The sequence below is a fragment of the Excalfactoria chinensis genome, chromosome Z (genome assembly GCF_039878825.1).
Source record: "Excalfactoria chinensis isolate bCotChi1 chromosome Z, bCotChi1.hap2, whole genome shotgun sequence".
Taxonomy (NCBI): Eukaryota; Metazoa; Chordata; class Aves; order Galliformes; family Phasianidae; genus Excalfactoria; species Excalfactoria chinensis.
In genome coordinates, this window is record NC_092857.1 from 19,658,973 (window position 1) to 19,685,887 (window position 26,915).

A 26,915-nucleotide genomic window follows, 5' to 3' on the forward strand; every position below is an offset into this window, starting at 1 on the left:
TAGTACCCACTTTTCTTATCTCCTTGTTGAATCTGTAACTGAGAAGTAAAGGGGAAGAAGAGTACGACATTTTGCTTTTTTAATGGTAGATTCTTGGATATGAATTGCCTAAGTAGTTTGGTTCACATTTAAAAATTCAAGGTAATTGGTGAGTATTAAAATAACGTTAATATGAAGTAAGTGGATTATGGCTGCAGAATAGTTGAAATAGTTAAAATCATATGGAATCTAGCTACTAATCCAGAGACAGGATTTTCTTCCAGTCTCATACTGAAAGCTGCCTCAAGCTTTAAATATGATCCAGCTTGAAATGTGTACTTGGCCATTCAGGTCAAGGTGGCCAGACTTATTTCTAGCCACCCCTTTTCCAGTGTGCCTTACCCCTAATAGCCTGGCATGTACCCCAGCTCAAGCACATTCCTGACTTCTCATTTTAACAGAATCTATATATCCCCACAAGTCTTTGGTTGTAACCTTGTCTACTATGATATGGTCTCCTGAACTGCAGACTCACATATTCTTCCTCATAAACAAATACCCTTCCATTACAATATCAAAGAAGGGAACATCTGGAATCCATTTAACTTTCAGCTTTGCAAAGGATCGTTGTTATTACACAGTAGGCTTATCTTTCGCACTGATACTTCTTGGTCTTGGAGAATCAAAAGCAACATATAAAACAGATCTGGATGCCCACTAAATTCCCACTAAATATCCACTTCTTTGTGGATAGTGATGTAAACAAAAGTGCGCTGGAGTCAAAGTCTTACATTCTAAGCAAGCTGTACCGCAGTAGTGAAAGGGCTGGCAATACAGTCTTCACTACTATTGGAGTCTGCCTCCCCCATGGAATTGAAATATGTTCCCTTTTAGTGGACACCTCAGTTTCACTTGTACAAAGGTTATAAAACTGCAACACAGATTTCATTTCATTTCATAGCATACTTGTACTTCATGCACCACTGCAATAACTGTTGCACCTTTTAAAATAAAGTCCCTCATGGTTGTTCTACTGAGTATAGCTTTATATGTGGCTCACAGCAGTATTCAGGAAATACAGATTACTCCAAAGGGAATTAGGTGGAATGAAGGAAAAATACTTTTTTTTTTTTTTTTTAAATTTCTGCTCCTTAAATAACATTTCCAAACTCCTTCTATAATTTAAATGGTGGTGCTGTGTCATGAGATAAAATAGTTTTCATTTTTAAGCTATGACTTAACTTTTTTTTTTTTTTGATTCTTCTTTACTTCCATAGTAGACCAAGTCATAACAGCTACATTTTAAACAGTTTTAAATAGAAATGGATTCAGTGTCATTGCTAAGTCCATAATAAAAATTATTTTAATGGTCCAAGGAGGTAAACAGACTATTGGATTGAGTCAAAAGAACACAAATGTTCCACAGTAAGCTATTCTATATGTGTTATGTGGATCTTTCCAATTTGGCATGCCCTCCTTATACTGTGTCCAGCACTTTGGATGAATAAATCCCACTTCACAGAAGTTAAAATAATATTGAAATCCTGTCAGCTGGGGCTGACCAGTGGTTACGTTTTCCACAGGGTAATGCATTTCCAAGGACGTCAATCTTATTCCGCTGTGTGGCTCTCTTCAATAGACACTCTTCCACAATGATAATAACAAGGCACATTCTCATGCTTTCTGTGGGTCAGTGTCCTTGGCAGGTCTTGCAGCACATCTGTCTGAAGTATGCACGACTGCAGAACTTGAACTTCAGCACCAGTGGGCAATATGCCACTTTGTTCACATCTTTGCACTCTAATAAAGAAAGGTATTAAGGATGGAAAAAAAAAAAAAAAAATAAAAAAAAATAAAAAAAAAAAATTAGAAATACAGAAAATTTGAGATTTAACACATTCCTGCTCTATCCATCCACCCTACTATACTTCTCCTTATCTGTCGTAGTACACAAACCATGTATTTTATAAAGCCATAAAAATGTTTGCAGGGCTTATCTCCCAGGCACTTAGAAGTGTGCCCACTTTGTCTTGAAAGAATTACCATTTATTGGGATAAATGACCATTTTAGACAGGTAGGAAATATGAGTAATTTTTCTTACAATACTTTTACAGCTTCTTTCTCAGAGTTCATTCATCCATCAGAGATTATCCAAACTCTAACATGACTTGCAATACTTGGTACCATGCCTGTGCACTTGTAAGAAGCCTTGAAATATTATATGCATAGTAGCGAACAGGGAAGGGAAAAACAAAGTATTATGAATAATGGCACAAACAGCATGTGTTCAGTAACTTGACTGAATTTTGGATTATACTCTAGGCTTGGTTCCACACATCCACACTTTCTTTTAAGCAAAAGTCATTTTAATGCCTATAAGAGACAAGTAAGAGTATTTTTTTCATGCTTGCATTTTCCCTGTAAGCTGGGCTTACTGCCTCAGCAGCTACAGTGGCAGGTAACTTTCCCAGAATGAGAAGAATTCTGTCTGCCACATGGAGGAAGGATTCCTGCTTTTCCATCCTATGCAAGTTGTATGTAAAGTGACGTGTCCGTGTACATTACATGAGCAATACTGGAATATACCATGCTTCTCCTTTGGCCCAAATTCCTTTCAGAAGAAAGAAGGTAGTAACAGAACAGAATGGTTTGGTCTATGTCCAGTTCTTACTGTGATAATAGCTGGAGATATGGCTTAATTTGAGAGCAACGTGGTACACTCAGGTTACACAGCTGAGATGTTGCTACTGCAACCTACTGCAGATTAGCACTACAGTGAAGTAAATGTACTGGTAGAAGTTTGATACAGGATTTATATCTCCAGCTAAAAGCATTTGTACATTGTCTTCCTGGCTGACTTTGGCAAAGAGCTTTGCTTCATAGGTAGGAAGACAGAAGAGATGTATAATGAGAAAAAGCAAAACCCACAAGTTAAAGTTGCAAAAATGATGTGGGAAGAACGAAATTAGATGAATTAATCAGAAAATAATTTATCTCAAAAAAATGCTGTAAGGTTGCTCTAACAAAGAGTTTAGCAGAAAAAAAAAAAAAAAAAAGAGTTGGAGATGTTTAATGTCACCAGATAGATCCTAGTTTTATTTTACAAACACTGCATCCCTAAATTTTTTACTATTATTTTATGTAAACTACCTATACTTTCCCCAAGAAAGTGCTTCCAAGGTGGTCATAAAAATGATCCATATACGGAGGAGCAACTCAAGCTTCCTGAAAAATTTGAACATTCTTATTTTTTGTTAGCAAAACCATGAAACCACAATGAGTTTTTAAATGGGAAAGTAATTCCCTCGGCTGCAAACTACTGAACAAGTGATTGAAGGTACTTCTTTCTCACAGTGGGACCCCAAGCACAAGGTAGTGCTAGTGGGTAGCATTTGGACACAGGCTGTATGTACAAACAGACATGCTATGCTACCCCCAAGGGGCAGAACTTTCCTTCCCTGAAGCTTGAAATACAGGCACAAAGTAGACAACCCATTATATCTGAAGAGAAACAGAAGTGTTCATAAAGGCAAAGAATGTCCTTTTCAGAGAATCACAGAGTGGCCTGGGTTGAAAAGGACCTCAAAGATCATCTAGTTTCAAGCTCCTGCTGTACGCAAAGTCACCGGCCAGGCTGCCCAGAGCCACATCCAGCCTGGCCTTGCATGCCTCCAGGGATGGGGCATCCACAACCTCCCTGGGCAACCTGTTCCAGTACATCACCACCCTCTGGGTGAAAAACTTCCTCCTAACCTAAACCTCCCCTGTCTCTGTTTAAACCATTCCCCTTTGTCCTGTTGCTATCAACCCATGTAAACAGTTGTCCCCTGCTCAGTTTACATGCTCCTTTCAAGTACTGGAAGGCCATAATGAGATCTCCCTGGAGCCTTCTTATCATCTTAGTGGCCTTCCTCTAGACTTGTTCCAAGAGTTCTGTGTCATTCTTGTGCTGAGGGCCCCAGGCCTGGATGCAGCACTCCAGATGGGGTCTCACAAGAGCTGGGTATGGGGATACAGTCACTTCCCTCTTCCTGCTGGCCATTCCTCTTCTAATGAAACCCAGAACACAGTTGGCCTTCCAGGCTGCAAGTGCACACTGCTGGCTCATGTCCAGCTTCTCACGCATCAGGACCCCCAAGTCCCTCTGCACAGGGCATTTTCATAAGTATCACTGGCAAGGAAATATAAGAACTCAAACACTTTTTGCTTAAATCATGATCAATTCATATTAATGGAAGAAAAAACCAAACCAAAACAAAACAAAAAAAAAAAAAAACTGCTAAAACGTATACGAAAATGAAATACAAAGATACACTAGACACATGAGAACTCTCATCTTTCTAAAAGATCAGATTTTATTTTTAAAAGATCTGAGATCCATTGTGCTCTTTTGGATTAGACAGTTCTTGAAATCTTAAAATCTTTCTATTATCTCTAGCAGGCCAAAAAAGATGCGCTTCATTGCCTGAAGGGTGAGACCTTACTAACACAAGAAATGTCAGCTTCTATTAGTCTACAAATTTTTAAGATCAAGTGTATAAGCAGAAAACGCGCAATATATGCCTACTGTTTTGAAAATATAGTAGCTCAAAAATGTTAATTAATTAATTAATTGATTAAAATGCTTGCAAAAATATTTTTAAAATAACTTGAAAACTTTTTTTTTTTTTTTTTTTTTTTTTTTTTGGTCATATTTTGGAATAAGACACTCTAAGTAGTTTGTGGGCTGTAGCTGGGTTTTTTAAGTTCTGAAGTGAACTTTGAGACTGCATTTACTCGAGTCACTTGAGTCACTCACAAATAATCAGTGGCTTCCAGTAAATACCATGAATGTGAAACAAAAACAAGATGCCAAGTGGCAATGTGACTGTTGAGGACATATCTATTGGAAAACATTGTCTTGTATCTTCTTCCTCCTACATTTTATTAGCTCAAGTAAAGTAACAAGGCTATATGACTGTCGGTATGTAACTGGCCAAATTAGACTGCAGGCCAAAGAGCAGAAGTGCAACTAGAATACCACTAATCCCAGATTTTTTCCAGTGAAGGAGCAGGTCCCTGGAAAACACGATTGCGAACAACTTCATTTTTTATAGTTACCCGGCAAAACTCCACTTTGAAGTCTATGAACACACAGAGACCATACATAGCCAGAAACTGCCTGATGGCATCCATCTATAGGAGATCAATGTATTTTCCTGATAATTAAAATTACTAATGTAATGATAATAAATCTTGAAATTAAGAGGAGACTGAGACTTAATCATGCCCACATAAAAGTACTTTCCTTCCTTTGGAAAAGAAATACTATCTATGGTTAGAAATAAAATCTCCTTCAAATCTCCTTTGAGTTTTGGAGGACAGAAAGTTTTCTAGACTGATAACTGTCTAAAGATTACTTAAGAGCACATCATAAAAATGGAAATTAAAGTAATCAAGGACAAGTCCAGTATGAAGATGTATTTCAAATGATAACAGGGAATGACAAGCCACTATTTAAAATTTAAACTTCATAACTAAAAATTAACATTCTCATAGACAATCATCAGTGTATTTCTGGTAAGATTTTTGTATGCTTTGTTTCATCAAAACATCTCCATCTGACAGACTGTTTTGCAGATCGAGGAATTTTAATGGTAAAATTAGAATGAGCTTAAAAGTCAGTCAAAGTATTCAAACAGAATTGTAGCACCATGCAGCATTAAACCTACAGTCCCTGTTTTTCAATGAATGTGCAATTACTACTTTTTTTCATGCTAACCACTGATGGAATAGGTACAAACTCAGTGGATTAAGAAGTATGTCACACCCCCCTGTTTTTATCTACATTTCCTTTGAAGCAATAAAGAGACTGGAAAATAACAACAACAAAAAAAAATTACAGTATTTAGCCTGTGGCTACATACATAAAGAACCTATATTTAGCTTCTCGTTGACTTCACCTTGGAATAACAACGACAAATTAGAAAATAATTGCAAAAAATTAAGTCAGAGGCTGGGCAATTGTATAAGTTGAGTTTTATTAATAAAAGAATATATCACTCTTCCCAGATTAAATTATATTGAGATAGTAAACTTACCTTCTGTGTTGGAAATGGGAGTGCTGTCACATTTACTTTCACACTGTTGCATTGATGGAGGTCTGTGTGTTTCTGAACACTCACTGGATGCTTGTCCAGTATATGAGAGGCACTGCACTGTTCGCATCTGTTGCCCAAGACCACACTGTGCAGAACACTGAAGATAAAATATAGAAAACGGTGAAACAACATGGATGCATTTTTTAAATCTAAAACTAGATGAATGAAAGTAATCAAGTAATCAGGAACAGGACATATAGACAAAGTTTCAAAAAGGCATCTGGAGAGATTTGGTCAAAACAGAACAATTTTCATAAAATATTTAGGATTTTTCTGTTTAACAAAATTAACATGTCTCCAAAAGAAAATATAGCAATCCAATCTTAACTCACAAAAGAGGTCAGAGTTGAGGTAGGAATACATAGTTTACAGTATTTCACATATCACATTTGAGTTTAATTGAATGTTTTCAAAAGAGAAAGTGTTTACTTCAGAACAAAGAATTTAAATAAAGGACAGAAAGAATTCAAATTTGCTAAAGGACTATTTTAAGGACAAGGACAAGTATCTTTCAAATAGAAATACTTTGTGGTTTCAATACTTTTTTAAATTTCTATAACTAAACAGCCTTGTTTTAAGACTTACAAAAGTTATGAAAAATAAGTGTCTGGACAACCAGCATAAAAGAAAATATGGACTGAAAGTTAATAAGACTGTATTAAGACAAATAACTGCCCCCTGGTTAGGCTAAATTATTTTCATTGCTGGCTTTACTCATTTATTTTCTTTACAGAGGAAAAAAAAAAAAAAAAAAAAAAACCAAAACAGAGAAAATACCAAGTTATTAATTAATAGCAGTCCATTGATCATAAGACGCAAAAACATGATGAAAGAAACTCAGAATATCTTGTTCAGAAACACCGCATAGTTGGCAGCACAATTCAGCCTGAGCTAGAACAACTTAGACCTAATTAAGCAAATTTTATGTAGAATCATAAATCTAATTTATTTTTTTGCCTGCTACATATCTTTCTGTACAGTATAAGATATGAATATTGTAAGTGGCTTTGTTATTTCCATCAAATTTCTGAGATTAAATTCTATGTGTTTTTAACATACAGAAGCTTTAAATACTGCTGTATCATAAATTCCCTTTTCATAAAACAGTAGTAGGAACTGGTTTATCTACAAAAAACACATGCAGAAACTCATCCAGTAGAAATTACAGTCAATAATCCTTTACAGTTCAGCAAACTATTACCTGGCATCATATTTCCATCTAAGACAAACAGGAAAAGCTTTTACTTAAGCCATGGAAACTACTTCTTATTCATTTTCAGAAACATCTTTACCCTTAGGAGGTGCCAGACTGATTGATAATACGTAGCAGATTAATGGCAATAAATATTTGCATGGAATACCTTACCTGTCCCCAGTCTCCAGTAACCCAGCGAGGAGGAGGACATCGACCTAAACTACAGCGGATGCGGACTGGAGGTTTGCTCTCCTCTTGGCACTGAGCAGCTGGAAAAGTTTTTAAAAGATCGCTGCTTTTGCAGAGAACAATTCGATGTTTAAATCCAGGGCCACATTTTGGTGTGCACTGAAAAAAGATTGATATAAACGTATAATAAAAATTCCAGTAAAACATCGATACATGTGTCAGAAATGTTATTAAGGAAAAATAGAAGGATACATATATGTTTGTACAACTGAACTATTATTTTTCCAAGATGGTAGTTTTAAAATGCTTAGAAACAAACAAGCTGGCTGATGACTGCTGTATTGAGTATGTTTTTTGTATGTTTCAACTTGATAAAAGTACATTTCCAGTTTTATTTATGCTATTTATTACTATTAGATTCATCTATGAAAATGTTTAGGTTAGTTTTAAGAGAAGTTTTGCTGCAAAGTAAAAAGGTTTGCCACATGTAATGTTATGAGACAAACCTGATTAAAATTCCCTGTTCTGCCTATATTTTTTTACACAAATCTTGTGTACCCTAAATACATCTCTACTAGAAACCTAACAGAAGGCAGAGAAGGAAGACCTGTACCTCTGGCTGAAACGTAGAAAGAATTAAATATTTATACTAAGTAGAATGTAAAAGGGAATGACAATGAATACGTCAGATCTCTTGAGTCATAATCATGATTCCTTGGTTCTGGTCCAAATTCCATGGAATACTGCAGTTATTTATTTTTTCCCAGAAAAACTTCACGTGAAATATAAAAACATTAAAGCAAGGACTAGAAGAAAACATCCTTTCCTAGCTGAGGAGGACTTCAACCTTAACTGGAGCAGAGTGCTTAAAAATGACTTGCATTCAATTTCCTCTTCTTGGTTCCTATGAATTCCATGAAACGTCAACAGGAGAGAGAAGGCTGACTCAACCTGCCTGCAATAGCAGGGGCAGTCTACAGATTAGTGATTAGTACACTTTGTGAAAACAGCAGGAGACAGACAGACTTGAAACTCATTAAGAGTTGCACAGAGCTGTGTTCTGTGCTCTGAGTGTCACATTCTGAAGTTTGAAATACTATAAAAATGCAAACAACTATCTAGCACAGCTGACTCTTAAAACAGCCTGGTAGCTACTGCTGCATCGCATGTTCATTAGACATGCTTGAAGAATGCCTTCTAAATTGAGGTCTCTGGAGAGGATATGGACAAAAGTGCCTAGCATGTGAATCACTGTATGGCTTTGGGAAGAGGCTGGCATGCAGTTTCGCCTGTGTGTCAAGACAGGCAAAAAGCAGAACTTCTGATAATCAGTAATACAAACGTAAAAATCCAATCTATGATAGTTTCATAATCTCAAGAAAATGGTAGCAAACAAACAAAACTTTGAAGGCCAGCTCTTGAATTCGGTGCACCAATTTTCAAGTCTCATTTCAAGTGCCCAAAAAACTGTAATAAGTGAGACAGACTACACCCTATACCCAGAAATGAAAGTGAAGTAAGAAGACAGGTTGCCTACAATAATACTGAATCATGAAAAATAAAAATGTCAGTAAAATTAAGCAAGGCTACATGTCTCCAAAGCAAATGAAAGACAAAATACCCAAACAAACAAAACCAGAAAGTACTATATCCCACCACAGCAGGGCTGCAGCGTTTTTTACTTGGGGAAGCCATGACTAACAGTAACATGAACACAAAGAAAATGTTCTTGTCTCTGATACAACTCTTCCTAATAAATCCTTCACTTCTGCAGCTTTATTAACTGGAACAAAACCAAACAAACCCAGAACTAATTCATAGAGTGAAGTCAAAGCTCAGCTACTGCAAAATGTGACTTTATTGGTAAAAATGACATTACTCAAGAATCACAGAATATCCTCAGTTGAAAGGGACTCACAAGGACCATCATGCTCAACTCCTGTGCCCACAAAGGACCAGCCAAAATTCAAACCCTGTGCCTGACAGCACTGTCCAAACATAACTCCAGCAGCTGGGGGCTGTGCCGACTGCCCTGCGCAGCCTGTTCCAGAGCCTGACTATGTGCTGGCAGTGCTGGGCCTGGTGCACCCCAGGGCACAGCTGGCCCTTTGGTGGCCAGACACATGTTAATTTGCTATCAGCCAGAGCCCAAGATCACTCTCTGTGGGGCTGCCCTCCAGCCCTCAGCCAGTTGTTTGCCCATGTTTTTGTCTAACTCTATGCTGAAAATATTCTCCTGTAGGATACTATGAAAAACAGTACTGAAAGCTTTGCTGAAGATCACTTCAATTGGCTTCAGAGATTATATATCACTGAGCAATGCACTGTTAGCCTTAATTAATTTATTATTAATTTATATAATTAATTTATATTCTTCTAAGGCCATACTGAATATTTACAAAATGTATTTGTTTCACAGTTCTAAAAAATACAAATTTCTTCTTAATTACCATTTTAAAATTATACATATACATACTGTTGCTCAACAAGAGTCTTTGCATATGTATAAGTTCCAAAATTTCTGAATTTATCTAGTATTTCTTATTTTTAGTATAAAAGCAAAACTTCAGAACTTGCACTCCAGAGAAATATAGCAAGATTTGCTATTGGATTCAATGGGAGATTTGTTCAAAACTTCCATGTTCAAGTTCACTCTTATTTTCTCAACAAAAGCAATCAGACATGGCATTTTCACTGTTCTGACAACAACAATAATAATAATAAAAATAAAGTAAAAGAATTTTATGTGTATATCAAATACATATGTGTATATATTTATATATGTATTATATGGGGATTAAAATACGTTATATTTCTGGGAACACTGAGCAGAAAAAAAAAAAATAATAATAATCTCATTATATTGCAATGGTATAATCAATCAAAACAACTTTGCCAAGCTACATCAGGCAAAATTTATATGAGAAAGAAGTCAGTCCTTTTTCATAACCATGACAGAATACCATTACAACCCACTGCTTAGCAGAGCAAGAAGCTTTAGATAATGTTAAAAATAAATAAATAAATGAAATTGTAATACATTTCTACTGTACAAAAGGCTGGATGTGGAAGATTAAGAGTTCATAGTCCCAAGGACAATACCATAGCACAGACAACTACAGAGGAATATTTATGCTTTAGAGTACTTAAAATCATTAGGGCTCCATAATTAGTCAAACGGATACTATGACATGTTAGTATTGAGACGATGGTCAGAAATTCCAATCAGAAATGAAGTACTATGGTAATGGTCACAAACAGCTTAAAAACTATTTATGCCACAGACATGATCTAAGAGTCTTCAACTGAACATGCTTTACTACTCATCCATTCTTTCCTTCTAATTCCTTCCTCTTCTGCTCCTTCCAAGTCTTATTCATTCCTGATGTACTGGAATACACTGTGTCTTCTTAGACTGGGACAAAGGCCACTTAAAGTCTTTCCTGCCTTGCTTTGGATGCTCTACTTCTTGTGTGGAATGCCAGCAAACAATAGAATAAAAACAGAAATTTTTCACGTAGAATAAGACACACATTAAAATTCACTGTGTCATTTCTAGGTTTCTTAAGGTCCTACTCTAAGGTGAGAAAAGTGTTCACAGGAATTATTATTTTTTTTAATAGAATTAATTCAAGAGACAAATTTAGGTATATTCTCTGAATGACTACCTGGTTTACAATATCAAATTGATCTATAAAACTTGGTAAAAGTACCAGAAGGTTCAGAATATAAACAAAAGCATCTGTATGTAAAATTAATGAAAACAAAACAAACAGAAAAACAACTGAAGTGCACACTGTGTTTTAAAATAATTTTCCTTACATAAAAGTTCACTAAAATGGTACTTTGTTCATAATTTCTTATGGAACAAAACCAGATAGTTCATTAGTATAGCAAATTGACATTTTACTGTTGTTCAAAGAAAAACAGTGTACATAATGGGAAAAAATGTCTACGCAAGTAGTTTCTTCTAGAAGAACAGATGCAGATTATATTATATAGGCATGAAATTCAGACAGCAAGGAGATAACTACCTTCTGCAATAGCTCACAACACTGTATTTTAACAGGCAGGTATTACAACTTTCAAATAGTGCTGTAATACCTAAACCACTATTAACTAATAATGGATGGAGTCTCTATCCTTGGAGACACTGAAAACTCATCTGGACATGGTCCTGGGCATGGTCTAGGTGATCTTCCCTAAGCAGAACGGCTAGATCTGAGACCTGTAGATGTCCCTGACAAACTAAACCATTCAGTGATTCTGTGAACCACATTACCTATATCAAAAAAATATATATGGTTAGAGCTCCTTTGTACTATTGGTATGGGCATTAGTACAAAGAGGGAGCCTAGTAGTAGCCTTGCACTTATGCTTCATATTTCCAAGGGTTGCAACAATTTTTGGAGATAAAAGTATGTGTGCATAGAAGAGATCTGTGCAACCACAAGCTCATTAACTTTCTTTATATTTAGTGATTTATAATTTATCTTGAATGAAAGTTCAAAGGAAAGCATGTATATGGAAAATGTGATACAATGAATCATGACTACACCACTGATATATCATTCCAGTTTATTCTAATAATCTTTCATTTTTCAGACAAAGAAAGTGGGCTTCTGTAAAGAGAGAGTACAACTGGTTATCGTGAACAGAGCTTGAGAGCTTCTACCTGTAAAGACCTTCCAGGATCAGTCATAGAACTGACCTGATTCACATTTCTTCTCAGTCTACTTAATCGTGACTACACAAAAGTAGTTTCAAGTGTTTGATGTTACACATATTACTGAAATTAGCAGCCAGCACTGGCAACTGAACCAATCCCAGTGCCTCAAGAGTACGTCTAAAGAAGGAATTGTAAAATTTGAAGACAAAAATAATTGAAGTGCAATTTGGCAGTATGAAGAGCAAGAGAACACATTTCCAAAAACAATGAATAAATAAATAAATAAAATATCACAAATCACTATTTCAACTGGTATATCATTAACTGAAGTGACAAAAGAAAGATAAAGATACAGAGATGACAATAGAATATAAGATGGCTTTAAGTAATGAGTATGTTATGGATGTGAAACAGAAAAAGGTTTTTAGAGTATACTGGTACGCAGTAGGCAATAGTATTTTCAGTAGGAGCAGGAAACAAAGGAACAAAGCACATCTAAAATCTCCTTTGGGGCAATATATACAAATGTACAGATACATGGACTTCAAAGTGAAATAGGAAATCAGAATGTGATCAGGATTCATTCCTTTCTGATGAATAACAGCAAGAAAAGAAGGGCTTGCTGCAGATAATAAAAGCAAATACATATAAACTAGCATTGAATAGAATTAGGGCACTTCTTGTAACTCAAAGAGTAAAATTTAGGAACAAGTTTCTGTGAAAAAGTACAAAACCCCCAAATAAAGTAATTCTAAGACACAATTTAATCCATTTATGAAAGTAATTATTTATACGGCTGCATTTGACAGCAGTCACATAGACATAGACAGCACATATCTCATAAATACTTGTAAGAATACAGAGATAACTTGTAAGTACTCCAAAGGCTACTTCAAGATGAAAACAGGTGTGGTCTAAGAGTCTAGATGAGCATGGCTCTGAAAAAGCATAAAAGCATTTTTGCACTGTGATTTGCATGTATTACAGTCCCATTTAATTGTATCACAGACCAATCTGTCTTCTTAAAGCTGCACGGATTAGCAGACTTCTTATTTAATATTTAAGCAATGGCACGTCTTGCTTTATGCTATAAGAAATATCACTGTATTTTACAGAAGATGTTTTTTCTTCAGTTGAGTGAGTAATGATTTTCGTATCTGCATCTTAAGGCATATTACTAAGAAGGTGATGCTTTACATCACCATGTTTACTTCACAAAAAACCTAGCAGCTTACTTTGTTTTTTGATATTGTAAATTAATCAGTTCTTCTATTCAGCTATTCACCTGTTCAAGAACCAACAGAAATGCAGTTTTTTTTCTTTAAGACAATCATCTGATGGCAAACACTTTTCTAATATTTGATACTTTGTTGATTTCATGTATTGCACTATTTTTCTCTTATGATTAATAACAACTGGTCGTAATTATCTGACAAAATAACAGAACTAGAAACCCAGGAAAAAAAAAAAAAAAAAGGAAAGAAAAGAAAAAAATAGACAAAAACTGGTTCAATAATCCAAATGAATCAAAATTTTGAATTTTTCATCAATACTTCATGTGGTGAGCAGCAGTAGGAAATGTATCAATATTCATTGGTCAGAGCTCTTGTCTTATTGAGCTAACATAGCAAAATTTCCTTACTTCTGACCAGTCCAAAGCGACCCACTGTGGGGGGCAGGACTGATTGTTACAGGGCTCTTTCTCAATAGGCCGGTGTGTTAAACAGTTGGCATTGTCCAGTGTCTCTTCCTCAGAAGGTCCAATCTTTCTGATACAGAGAACTGTTCGTGAACGCATTCCTCCATCACAGGTCTTACTGCATTCTGACCAATCTCCTATAAACCATCTGAATAGAAAAAGTTAGGAAAGTCTATTACTGCATGTCAGAAATTGAGTAGATTATTGCACAAACCCAGAATACAGTCTCATCTGCTATTGCTGTTAACAATACACCTATTCAGAGTCAAATTAAGTAGACACGAGTCTTTTAATTCATGCCTCACTGCAGTCGTATCTTCCAGTAAACACTGCTGATTTTTCTAGAGTTGCAATTTCCAATCTAGACTACAACAGTTAAAAAGGAGAGTTAAGCCTGACAAAACTTCAGCTGTTTAAGTAGATTTCCACTGGACTTGCATGAAATCATCCTTTTTAAAATGGTCTGCAATTGGAAATGTTTGTGAACCACTGTTGCAGGTTAAAGAATAAGTTATAAGCCAAGATGCTTGCCTCTTTTATAGAATTGCAACAATTGATCTCAGAATTGGCCTGTCAGAGATTATTTTTCATCTGATTATGAATGTTATCAACATGCTGCCAACATGCAAAAAAATGCCAGGCATGTCAGTTACTATGGATGCTAGTGGTAGTGTTCTTGGAGCAGCATCAGAAAATGTCATTGTCTGAAGCCTCAGTCAAAAATATGTGCTGCCATCCCATTTTGTTTTACATAAATTATTCTATTACGGACCTGGATCAACACAGCTTTTTTTTTTCTTTTTTTGCTCATTTTGAGGCAAGTCAGAGATATGCATAGATATGTCATATTCTGCTATTATTGCAGTGAAAGAGAATCCATTTGTGACTCTTTGCCAACAAACTAATGCTTTTACCATGACAAGGGGAACTAGAAGCTTTTCAAAGCTTGGCACTATGATTTGCTCACATGCTTTCTCAGATACCTTCCATATTTATATTCTATCACAATACAGTACTATTCATTTTTTTAAAGAAAAAAAACTATGAAACAATCAGTGAGATCCAGAGATAGTCACCTGTATATTTTCTTAAAATCTGAAACCTTAGATGTTACCTACTTCAATGCAATCAAATATGGTCTTTGCTGCTGTTAGGAGCCACAAATATAATGTAACTGGCATTCACTCAGGAGGAGGCACATAAGCCTTTTCATTACCATAGTTTTTGGTAATCACCAGAAGGAAACTGGAATTGAGTTAAATAATAAAATTATTTAACTACTCTGTTAAAAGAGTAAGCCTTACTAACTGATGAGTTTTTCAGCCAAAATGGTCATGATTCCTCAGGGAACCATCTCAAAGACAGTATTTCAACAGCCTTCACCTAGACAACCCTGGAAGGTTAAGAACTAAGAGCCTTTTCTTAGCAGTTGGCACTTTCTATTCACCCTGTGGGGAGCATCAGACTGCAGAGAGATAAGGAATTAAGTGCTTTGTCATATAAAAGTGTCTGCTTATTAGTACATAATTAATACATAATACAATCAATACATACAATCACTTTCTTAGTCTTGGTGACTTGGGCTTTACTGTGTTTGTGTATTTGCCTGCTGTACTGGATGGACAATCTAAAATTGGCCTGCTATTCACTCCATTTCACTTTGATTCTTTAAGTCAGTGTGGGGGGGGAAATGTTAGAATAACTTTAAAAACAATTTTTAGAAGTGACAATTTATTAATTGCTAAGTCACACAAGGGATGGGATAGGGAGGCATTTTATAAAAAGGAACTCACCAAAAGATACTACATCTGCTCTCATGTCCATGATATCCTTGCAGGATAAGCATGTAATTACACACAGGCTGTGGGGACAGTAATTTAGACCTGTCGTAGACTTTTTTGTGAGGTAGCACATCCATACTCATACTCAAGCTGAGAAGAATGTAACAGCTTTATTTCTGAATAGATACATGAGATAGGGGGAGTAATTCTAGAAGACTACCATCCTTCAAGCCAAATATGAGTTGATAGTCTAGGAAGACACTGGTTTCATGAACACCCATTGGATCTTAATGCATTATAGTCTGGTTTCCTTCTTCCTGTGTCTTACACGCTACAGTCATAGAGTTTTTTAAGAGTCTGCAGTATTTCTTTGCTATGTAATGTCTATACAAGTCAGAATTAATTACTTTTATGTCCAATTAGAGTATAGGTACAGAATAGCACCACACTTAACCAGAGCTTGTAAATCAACACACTCCCATCTTTTCCATGTTTTTTAATTTCAAAAAGTAAGAAGGAAATGTTGTGCATATGCTGAAATTATTTTCCAGTGCAAAACATCACAGTCATTCCTTAACAGTTTTTGCAGTAACATTAAGCTATGTTACAGATCGGTTCTTGCCAAATTTCCTTTTTGAACAAATGAGTTGCTATGTTTTTAATTATTGCAGTATATGGCAGACAGTTAACCTTAAAATAAACTTAACCAAGTAAGCACCTAATCCTAAAGGCACAGATTACTGTATGACACTGAGAATCACAATGATAAAGTTGCTTTGCAAAACTATTATGAGTAAATGGTTTGGTATACTAACCTGTTTGTCTGTTTACTATTTCCCTTTTGCAGAAGACATACCAAATTTTAATATAACACACCTAGAAATCTGGCAAACATTTAATACATCCTCTTCAGTCTGGGAAATTTAACCTCTCACCTCAAAGTCCTTCTGTCATTAATGCTGTAAGACTGGTCTCCAATTCTGTTCTCAGCTCTATTCACCACACCTGACATCTTAAACTACTTTACTAGCATTTTTTACTTTTTACTTACAGTGCTGTCATTATCACTAGTTGAACAGCTTTTTGAACACCACTGTTCCTCTGTCAAATAAGGCCTCTTCTAGGTGAAAAAAAAGAAGATTCCAGAGGAACAAGAGGCCTTAACCAAAATCTAGAATAAAATATCCTGTCTAATAAGACCGAATCCTCATGTCTGACCAGAATTTATACTACATTTGATCAACTGCATTTATTATATATTACAAAGGCTTTTCTATAAATGCAAGACAGATACATCTTAGTGATCATTAACTTACTCAGGTGGGCAAGGCTCAGTGTTGCAGGCTCTTTGGTTTTCTGGAGGCTTACTGTCAGGGTCACAATAATTGTTTTGCACAACAGAGTTGTCATCCAACCTTTTACACACCACCTCTTGTTTCTGCACACCTTAGGATGAAATTAAACACCATTAATTAATCATTCTTACTGTTCTGCTTGTTGAACAGAAGTATGTTTCACCTATTAATTATTATTCCCACTATCCCACTTGAGCAGGCTGAATGCTTCAGGAATGTGAATTCCAACTGACTCAGTGTCCCCTGACCACAAAGAATTTTTCATTTTCTTTTAATTTTAGGCCACCTCATTGAAAGAAGATTTTAAAAATTGCTGTTGTTTTCTAAAACAAAGAGAATATATTTATAGATTCACTAACAGATTGTTTTTATTTGTGTACTGTAAAAAAAAAACATTTTCCATCTATCCTTCCCTCTTAGTAAAAGACACTCTGATTTCCAAAGAAAATATCACCAAGTAGAATGCAGACACTGTTCAATGCAGAATTGTTGTTCACAGGCTCTGGTTTAAAATAAAACAGCAATCTGGGATACAGCGCTGCATTTTCACACATGTCATCCTAGAAATATTTTCTTCATTAAAATAATGAATTATTATTCATTCTGAAAGATGCAGTTCGTCTTGTGAACGCTCATTTTGCCTGGCACTCCCAGCTGCTCTCTCATCATGTTAACTCTCAATAGGCACTTCAGATTTCATTATTATTATTACACATAGTGACCTATAACTGCCAAGGCAGCACTCATTACAAGGCAACACTGCAAATAGATTTTTCAGTTTTTAGAAAACAGAATATAGGGAAAGACATTAAAGAGCCACTGACATATGACAAAAGCACAGCTCCAAGTATTGCTGCAAACACTTATACACAGGGCCTCCTCTTTGTTTCTAGAACAAATTGTGGACAACTGTGGGTCTTCAATTCTTATGCAGTTCTTAACATAGGTTGTTGCAGTACTGAGATAACGGGATTGAAGAATGGTAATAATTGCAAAAAAGCTTAAATAAACAGAAACAATTACTTAACTTTTTCCAAAATCTGAAATACATGCAAACAAACAGGGATTAAAAAATCCTGGCTTCCAACTTACGTTACAACCCTCTCTCTTTATTTTAAAGCAAATGTTTCATAGGAGGCAGATATGCAGTAAAAAAATAATTATACAAACATATTTTTCAGACAGTAAACAGCCAAATAAAAACACGGGATTTAGTTTTTTTTCTGGTTTTAAACTAGCTAAACAACTTACCTTTCAATTGTTGATTTTGTTATCCATTATGAACAAGAACCAACTCTTTGGTTTCTAAAATTAGACCTATATGGAACTTTGTACTTACTTCCAACAGTGAGTCAAGCATAGTATTGAGATGCTTGAAGTTCAGCCCATAAAGCATCCTGCTTGGCTATGAACAGAAATCCTCCAGTCTAAGCACACAGGCATTGTCTCTATGATGCTAGGAGACATGGGATGTGAGACATACGTCTCTCTGACGTTACGCACAAAATGGAAAACTCATTTTTCACAACAGTCATTTATGTTATTCATTCCCTCAAGAAGCTGCAGATCTAGCAGTATTAAGTTTGAGCATACAGTATTTCTATGACAGTGGTAAACTTAGTCACTTAGGGTGGCAAGACTGCAGTTTCTAAATAGTAGTTATTTCTAGTTTTTATTGAATTGCAGCCTAATGTAAAATATATAAACCATCTTCCAAGCATGACCTGCCTGTGCTATGTGAATGCCTTATTTGCTGGTTACAGATTAAGTCTCTTTCTTCTCTTACTGACACCGATCCCATCAATCTTGAATCCCCGACAGCACTGCGGCTATGAATGCCCATTAAAAAATCCTCCCTTTCCCCATCATTCTAGACACTCTGATAATTTGGTGGCACACAGCTGGAGTACTTTACTGGTGTCATGGTTTTGTAATGTTGCTGTCAATATTCCACATTATAACATCATGTGCAGTATGGATCATTAAAAGGTTCGTACTCCAGTTCCGTGGAATAACAACGTCCCAAACTCTCAGCTCTCAGAAGAAAACCACATATCCCAGAGGACGTTGCGGCCAGAGATAAGTCACAGGAGGAGGACATATATAATCTCGCTCCCAAGCTGGAGCTTTCTCTCTCGGACTCTCAGAGAGCGGGAAGCGTTACAGCCGTGTCGCCTAGTGTTCACTGTAGGCCTCTCGGTTTTCGGGGACTCTCTCTCTGTTTCATACAATTTATTAGCCTCAATCATATTGTATTATATTGTGTTATCTTGTATTCCGATATCATATTTAGTAAAATAAGTTTTACTCCTTAGATTGCCGCCACTGTTCTCTTTTCCCATTCCCCTTTTCCACTCCCTTTCAGGTCAGGGGCCCTATGGGGCGGCTGCCCCCTGTCACGGGGACAACTGGAGACGTAATACAACTGGAGATGTATTCCCAGCTGAAATAACTTTGTTCTGAAATAGGGAATTGCTTTTTAAAATAGAACTGCCATTGCATCCTGAAAATTAAAGGTTGTGTGACTTATGTAATTACAGTCTTGTTAATTCGAATACTCCCAAGAGTCTGCAGGCTGGATGATAAAATGTGTAAAAATGGTCCTGAACAAAAATGTGTCTATTCCAAGCAATCAGAAGATGAGTTAGATTTAATCACTCAGCATGACACTTCCTATAAGCAGTCTGTTTAGCAGGTGAGAACTTCGTGTATCAGTCTTCAAAATCATGTGCCATCTTATATCACCTCAAAATCACTAACCATTACAGACACCAAAAGAGACCTAATGCTGGAGTCTTGACTCTGTCACAGTCCCTAAATCACTACTGCTGTGAAAAGATACCTCCTTTTTGTTTATAGCTACACATAGCCTTCCCAAAGTAGGCACTCTAAATCATGCTATGAATGTCTGACATCTCAAGTTATTCATAAACATCATGACCATTTAAATGAAGTTTTATTTAAAAAAATATACTGATTTGAGATGTGCATCCTACAGGTAAACCAGGTACAACAGATCATCTGCTTTCATTTTTCCTTCTTTCTACACATATCTGGATGCCATACCACTATACAACAGCAGGAACAATGAAATAGTGCATAAAGCTGCCACAGTTTTCCAATTGCATCTTACCTACACAAATTTACAGTAACCTAAAACAAAACCACCATTTTCTGTAAGATTTCTACCTCCATTTTTCCACTACTTCTCAGTTTATATGTTGTAGCAAATAGTTAGTCCAGCTGGAGTTACAGAACCGTTAGCATGGGGGGCCCTTTAGGCCCTCCCCACAGCTACTGATATTCAGATATTCATTGCTTAAGTATTAAAGATATTAAAGATCCACTCAGCATTCTCAGCTGCTAACATTTTCATTAGAAGACGGGCTTAAATTCAGTGAGATATTACACATGAAATAAACTTGGAACAAAGGAACATACAGGTAGAATCAACACCCTTCTGTATTTCTGGGAACCATTCGTTCATAAACTGATTGATCTCCACCTTAAAACTCAAGTACAATTTCTTCTCTGAAATTCATACCTTTGACTACTACATTCACTAACTGCCAATTAACACTATTTTTTAAAGTAAAAACAGTATTTTAGTATAAGTAACTATTCTATTGATACAGTACATTCTTGTAGTCCCTGAAGTGTTGGATACACCATTCCTTTGGCCTGACACTCCTTCTGTGCACCCATTCACACTTGTGTTCATTATGCCCACAATACAAATTATACCCAGTATTCCATAGGAATTTTACCACTGCTTTCTCCAGTGATCATGAATACAACGTGTGATATTAATCCCAATCCTTCCCATATATCTCCTAGCACTCCTATCAAGCAAATTCCCTCAGAGCTTTCAATATTTTTGTGCTACCATCAGAACAAGAGAAACTGAAGTCGGAAGTCATTACAGGTTCTTTAAGATGTGCAGAAAGCATAATGCCTTTTGATCTTGCAGTTTACATTTTCAGAGAGCGCTTCCCACCTACTGATCTTTTCTAATTTGTTATTAGTTATAAGTAACATGAAAAAGCTTCCAAATTCTAGATTAATGAATCTACTACACTAAATTAGTCTAAAAAATAAGTTATGTATTATAATAAATCCAGTCAGTAAAGCATGGCATGTCACATCACATTTAACCTTGCTTCTCAAGGATTTCTAGATCTTTAATCACATTTTGCTTCAAAATTTCAAATCTGCTAAAATTTCAATGTTATCAGATTTCTCTATTCATACACACACACAAATATAGTAAGAGATTATTTGCTTCACTCCTTTACTATATTTGTAAAGATATACAAATGTAGAGAAAAAAAAAACCTTTACTAAGGTAGGCTCTCCCCTATAATTTCTTCACTATGTTGATGTCAAGTTTAAATATTTGAGAAGCTATGAAAAGATGACACACTTTGAATTCTACTAAGCAAATATTGAAGCTTTAAGATATAGCCAACAGAGGAGAATAATTAAAATCAGATTCAAAAACCTGAGTAGGAGTATTATTTATCATGAAGTTTTCTACTCAAACTTTACCAAGAGAAGAAATAGGATTTAAAAGGTCTAGAACAGGTATTGCTAATAAGCTGGCACAGCTAGCTGGCAAAGAATTTATGTTTGGCTTTGATGGAGCTTACTCTTTTTTTAACAAGCTGCCTTAACTCTCCTGGTGTCTCAATAGCACTTTAAAGAAAATAATGGCATTTTCTTCAAATATAATTGCTTAAAAACATAATAACATACTTTAGAATTAGGCATTCTAATGAAGCAATTCTACCAAACAATTCTATCAAATATATTTATTAGATAGCATAGATGTTAATGTTATGACCTCACCAGATTTCCTACTGGCACATTTCCTTCCAGCTCTGGCTAAAAGCCAGCAGCCTCGATAAATTTATTTCTGAGGACTGTGGAACAAGAAGGTATTCTGAAGCACTATGATGACAAAGTACCATTACACTTAGTTTTATAAAAAAGAAAAATACAACCAGCCAAGTTATTTATTGAACAGTGGTCAAGTAGGGCATCACTCATAAGCATTTATAATTGTCCACTCACATGGTGAAGAACCATTAATCCATTCCAGGCAAATACGCTAATTCATTTTCTAAATGTTCTGCATCATTTTATCACATAGTATGTGATTTGTGATACAGGAAACACACAAGTGAATTAAGGAAACATTATATCACTGTTTAATTAGTATTATTTAAAATAATATTGCAGAAATGCAACTCAGATTCTAATTTCAAAATGAAATGGGAAAGCTGGAAATGCAATTCCTTAGCCAGAAAACAGCTACAATGTTGTTAAGCCGTGTAGGCCTTGAAAAAATATTTCTAAATTACTTGCGCTCTGAATACATGGTCTCTCTTCACATAATCTAAAAAGCATAGCTTAACAAGTTCATTTAAGCTCTTGGAGGAATAATTACAAGGAGTCAGACAGAAGCACTCTACTTTCAAATATAGAGATTTATGGTTTATAATAAAAGACTTAAGACTGGTCAATGCAATCCTAATAGAAAACAAAACTTCAGTGGTTTATTGACAGTATTCTCCGGAGAACTGAGATGTTTTCCAGATTTTGATTATAGTCTGCATGACTTTCAGCAGCCAAATTTTAAATTACGTGGAACACACTTTACTGTTAAATTAAAACTGCAGGCATGTAAATGTCCTATCTACTTCTAAAAGCAATCCCCCAAAACTGTGATTTGCAGTTATAAATGTTAATTATAGAGGTGCCAGTACTAAAACATATTGAATCTTGCATCACAAAATCTACTCCATGCTGGTTAACCCAGACATACTTTCTGAGCTCACTCATCAGATCACAAGATGTTCATCATAGGGCCAAACTCATATTTTCCCTGATGAGGACAAGTATGCTTTATTTGTCCAAAGGTAGTTTCATAATTCATCTGAGGGCATGACAGAAAAATTCAGTAGGCATTGTACTAAAAGAGTCACCATCAGTAAAGCATCCAGACTGCAACCAGTTTACTTACAATAATACACTAAGTGAAGTATTGTTTGCTTGCTTGTTTTTTTTTAAATGAGTATATAAGATATTTTATTCATCTGCAGCTGAAAGCTAATAGAATAAACAAAATCAAGATCAATACTTCGGGTACTTGGTAAATTCCAAATAATAAATGCTGCCACTTATGGTTAGATTTTTATTAAGCATGGATTGGAATGGAATGGAGTGAAATGGAATGGAATAAAAATGAAATGAAATGAAATTAGACAAAAAGAGTGCATATTCTTACTGTGGTCTATTTTTAATGTAAACAAAAGAGAAAATTTTTTCATCATTTGTTGGATATTTTTAAACAATACCATCAGCCGTACACTTCTTTCTTAATATTTATAGATCAAAGTCATAGACTTGTCCTTGGAAAGCTACAAGGTATCACAGATGGAAAGAGATGCTTAAGAGTAAGCTACAGTTTCATGATTCCTAAGTTTTAAATTTTGCCCTTTTCTATTACAGCTCTTTTTATTTCCAGCCCTCATTTTATTTGCTATTTCTGTGTGTTTTAGTTTTCCCTTTCTTGGGTTTTCTTGTTTTGTTAATAGCTTTTCTTGTTTATGGTTCAATCAGGTCATTAAAAGAGTCTTTTGTTACTGTTATCAGATTTTTCTGAATTCCACTGACCATTTTATCCAGCCACTCAGCCCTTCTAAATTCCATATGGTCTCCCCTGTTCCACTCTTTTCTGTCTAGATAATCTCTACATCCTGATATTCTTTGGCATTGTTTTTGCTGAATTCTTGTCTAAGTCGTACTCCAGCTTACAGAGGCTCTGCACTATATCAAATAGATGGGTGAAGCAGAAAAAAATCTACCAGCAATTGTAACAGATAAAACAGATAGCACCATGACCCAGCAATGTTTGTTCTCTCACTCAGAAAGTCTATTATACAATCTGAGTAGGCATGGATTTTAACCTGGAAATATCTTCCCCTTAAATACAGCACAGCTTATAATATTCTAAACAATGTGTTTTTTTAATTTGTAAGTTGAAGCTATGTTAAAGTTTGAGGGGAAGATTAAACTTGTATCAGCTAACTAAAGACTTGTACAAGCTAACAAAAAAATTTCCTTCCAAGACTCTCAACTCAGAGCAGAACAGTTACAAATGTACTTCCAGGAAAAAAGAATTTAAAAATAAAAAAAATAAATTAAAAAAAGAGAAGAGAAGAGAAGAGAAGAGAAGAGAAGAGAAGAGAAGAGAAGAGAAGAGAAGAGAAGAGAAGAGAAGAGAAGAGAAGAGAAGAGAAGAGAAGAGAAGAGAAGAGAAGAGAAGAGAAGAGAAGAGAAGAGAAGAGAAGAGAAGAGAAGAGAAGAGAAGAGAAGAGAAGAGAAGAGAAGAGAAGAGGAAAGAAAAGAAAAGAAAAGAAAAGAAAAGAAAAGAAAAGAAAAGAAAAGAAAAGAAAAGAAAAGAAAAGAAAAGAAAAGAAAAGAAAAGAAAAGAAAAGAAAAGAAAAGAAAAGAAAAGAAAAGAAAAGAAAAGAAAAGAAAAGAAAAGAAAAGAAAAGAAAAGAAAAGAAAAGAAAAGAGAAAAACAAAAACAAAAACAAAAAACAAAACCTAAAAAGTTGAGTTCTCCATAATGTTCCTGAAGAGGAAGAACTGGATCAGAAATGATTTTCAATACTGAAAATAATGCTTCTAGTGTATAAAAATAAAAGTTTTAATCTGGGATCCCCAAGCCTAAAAACAGATACTAAGAGGCAGATAATACAAATGAACGTACATATTCTCATACTACATATGAGTACTTGAATCTAGTAAAAGAGAAGAGCTTTCTTTGGTAAGCCCAAAGAACCTGTTTTTGGAAAATCTCAAGAAATATCAAAGTAAAACTCAGATTTTTGAATCCATTGATTTCAGGTGCTCATGGGGAGTTTTTCTAATACTGTATGCACACTTCTTGCAACAACTTTCATGGCATGCTTCTGAGCTCAGGCATTCCAAGGAGGCATCCAAATAATAACAAACTGATAATTAGTGAGTGTGTAATATACACTGCAAGCTGCTCAGTATCATGAGAGCCATACAAGTGAGGCAGACAAGGAATCCAGAGCTCCAGCACATTTATACCCTGTAAGCACAAATACCTCCTTCTTCTTCCTATAATTCTTTTTATAGCATGCTTTTCTACAGCATGCTTTTCCAATTCTACAGAATAGTTACAGATTTGAGAACTGAGGTCTTGTATTAAAAACTGAAGTGTTTTTACTGTTCAGAAGCACAGCAACAATGAACATTAAGATAGAAGTCCACTGGAACAGATAGCATGCTACCATTTAATTGATGATTGTATGTACATACAGAGACTTAAAATTAAGCCAATAAATAAAAAATCACAAATTCCTTCTCTGCTTGCTCCATGGCTCTTGACTGCTTCAGTAATCTTTCTCCAAAACAAGGCCTATAAGCAGGCCTAGGAATCACTGAACATAGAGGACTGCTTTCAAAGTACTATAAAGGAGACAGGACATATACAGAACTGGAAATATTAAAAACTTCAAAACTATCTAGACCTCATTATGCCAAAATACAGCTGCAGTCCTTGTACTAGATACTTTCAATCCACAAATATATATCAAGTATACAACCCTCCACTAAATCATATCCCTGAGCACCACATCCAAATGGCTCTTAAACAAATCCAGGGATGGAGATTCAACTACCTCCCTGGGGAGCCCATTCCAGTACCTAACTACCCTTTCTGTAAAGAAGTTCTTCCTAATATTCAACCTAAACTTGCCCTGGCGCAACTTGAGGCCATTTCCCCTCGTCCTGTCACATGTCACTAGTGAGAAGAGACCTGCCCCACTCTCACCGTAAGAACTTTTCAGGTACTGAAAGAGGGCGATAAGGTCTCCCCTCAGCCTCCTTTTCCCCAGGCTAAACAGCCCCAGCTTCCTTAGCCTCTCTTTGTAGGGCTGATTCTCCAAGACCTTCACGAGCCTCGTTGCCCTTCTCTGGACAAATGGAAGACAATACACATATGAAGAAAGCAGATCCAGGTTTTCAGCAAGAATTATAGCTACAGTGAAATATAGATTCCTCTAGTAAAGATTTAAATGAAAATAAGTGATCATATTATATTCTCATACTAAGCAGAATGAAAGGAGAGTATGGAAGGAGCCTGGTTTAGACACCATAAGCTACTAAAGAACAGCGTTCAAAATTAAATTTCAAATGATTAATAAATGTATATAGTTGAGATTCACTTACATTTCATACGTAATGATAAGGATAAAAAGAAAACTAATTATGTCAAACTAATTTTATCTAAACAACTGCTTACTCCTTCCGAGCCAATCATTCCTTCCATTATACACCTTCAAATCTCTGAAATCACTATGACCTGCATGACAGAAGACTCACAGCTAAAACACTGTCTCTGTCTAAATCAACTGAGTTTTCCCACGATATCAAATAGCTCATTAACCCATCATAAAAACGAGATTTGGTAGTACCTGTGAAGTTCTGATATATGGAAATGCACCTCCCCACCACATCTCTCCCTTCAACCACGCTAAAATCTTCCTTTTCTGACTAGAGTCACCAGTGTTCAAATATCAGTTAAAACAGCAGTCTGCCATCTAGTTGAGTAAGAGAATCCTACAAATGAAGATAAAAATATTGGAGAAATTTAGCAATTTCCTGAACTTGGTTTCAAGACTTCCTTATTTAGTAACACAGAATAGAATTCGTACTTATCCCTTCTGTCTTACCTACGCTATTCAAACTGCTGTATTTAAACTGCAAGCAACCAGTAACAGTCACAGCAGGATCCATCGGAAAGACAAATCAAGATGTTTCTAAACATGAATATCTTCAGTACCCAGAAACAAAAGAAAAGGACAAA

General features: G+C 35.6%; 1 protein-coding gene across 1 annotated transcript in view; it reads right to left on the reverse strand.

The window, feature by feature from the left end:
• Positions 1-1,655: 1,655 nt before the first annotated feature.
• Positions 1,656-26,915, reverse strand: part of ADAMTS6 (ADAM metallopeptidase with thrombospondin type 1 motif 6) — a 146,468-nt gene continuing 121,208 nt past the window's right edge. The window contains exons 21-25 of the mRNA XM_072359310.1: positions 16,970-17,099; positions 13,816-14,020; positions 7,487-7,663; positions 6,061-6,217; positions 1,656-1,779 (exon numbers count right to left, since the gene is read on the reverse strand). Coding sequence (XP_072215411.1) covers positions 1,670-1,779; positions 6,061-6,217; positions 7,487-7,663; positions 13,816-14,020; positions 16,970-17,099 — 779 coding nt within the window. The 3' untranslated portion in view covers positions 1,656-1,669. The remainder of the gene's footprint in view (positions 1,780-6,060; positions 6,218-7,486; positions 7,664-13,815; positions 14,021-16,969; positions 17,100-26,915) is intronic.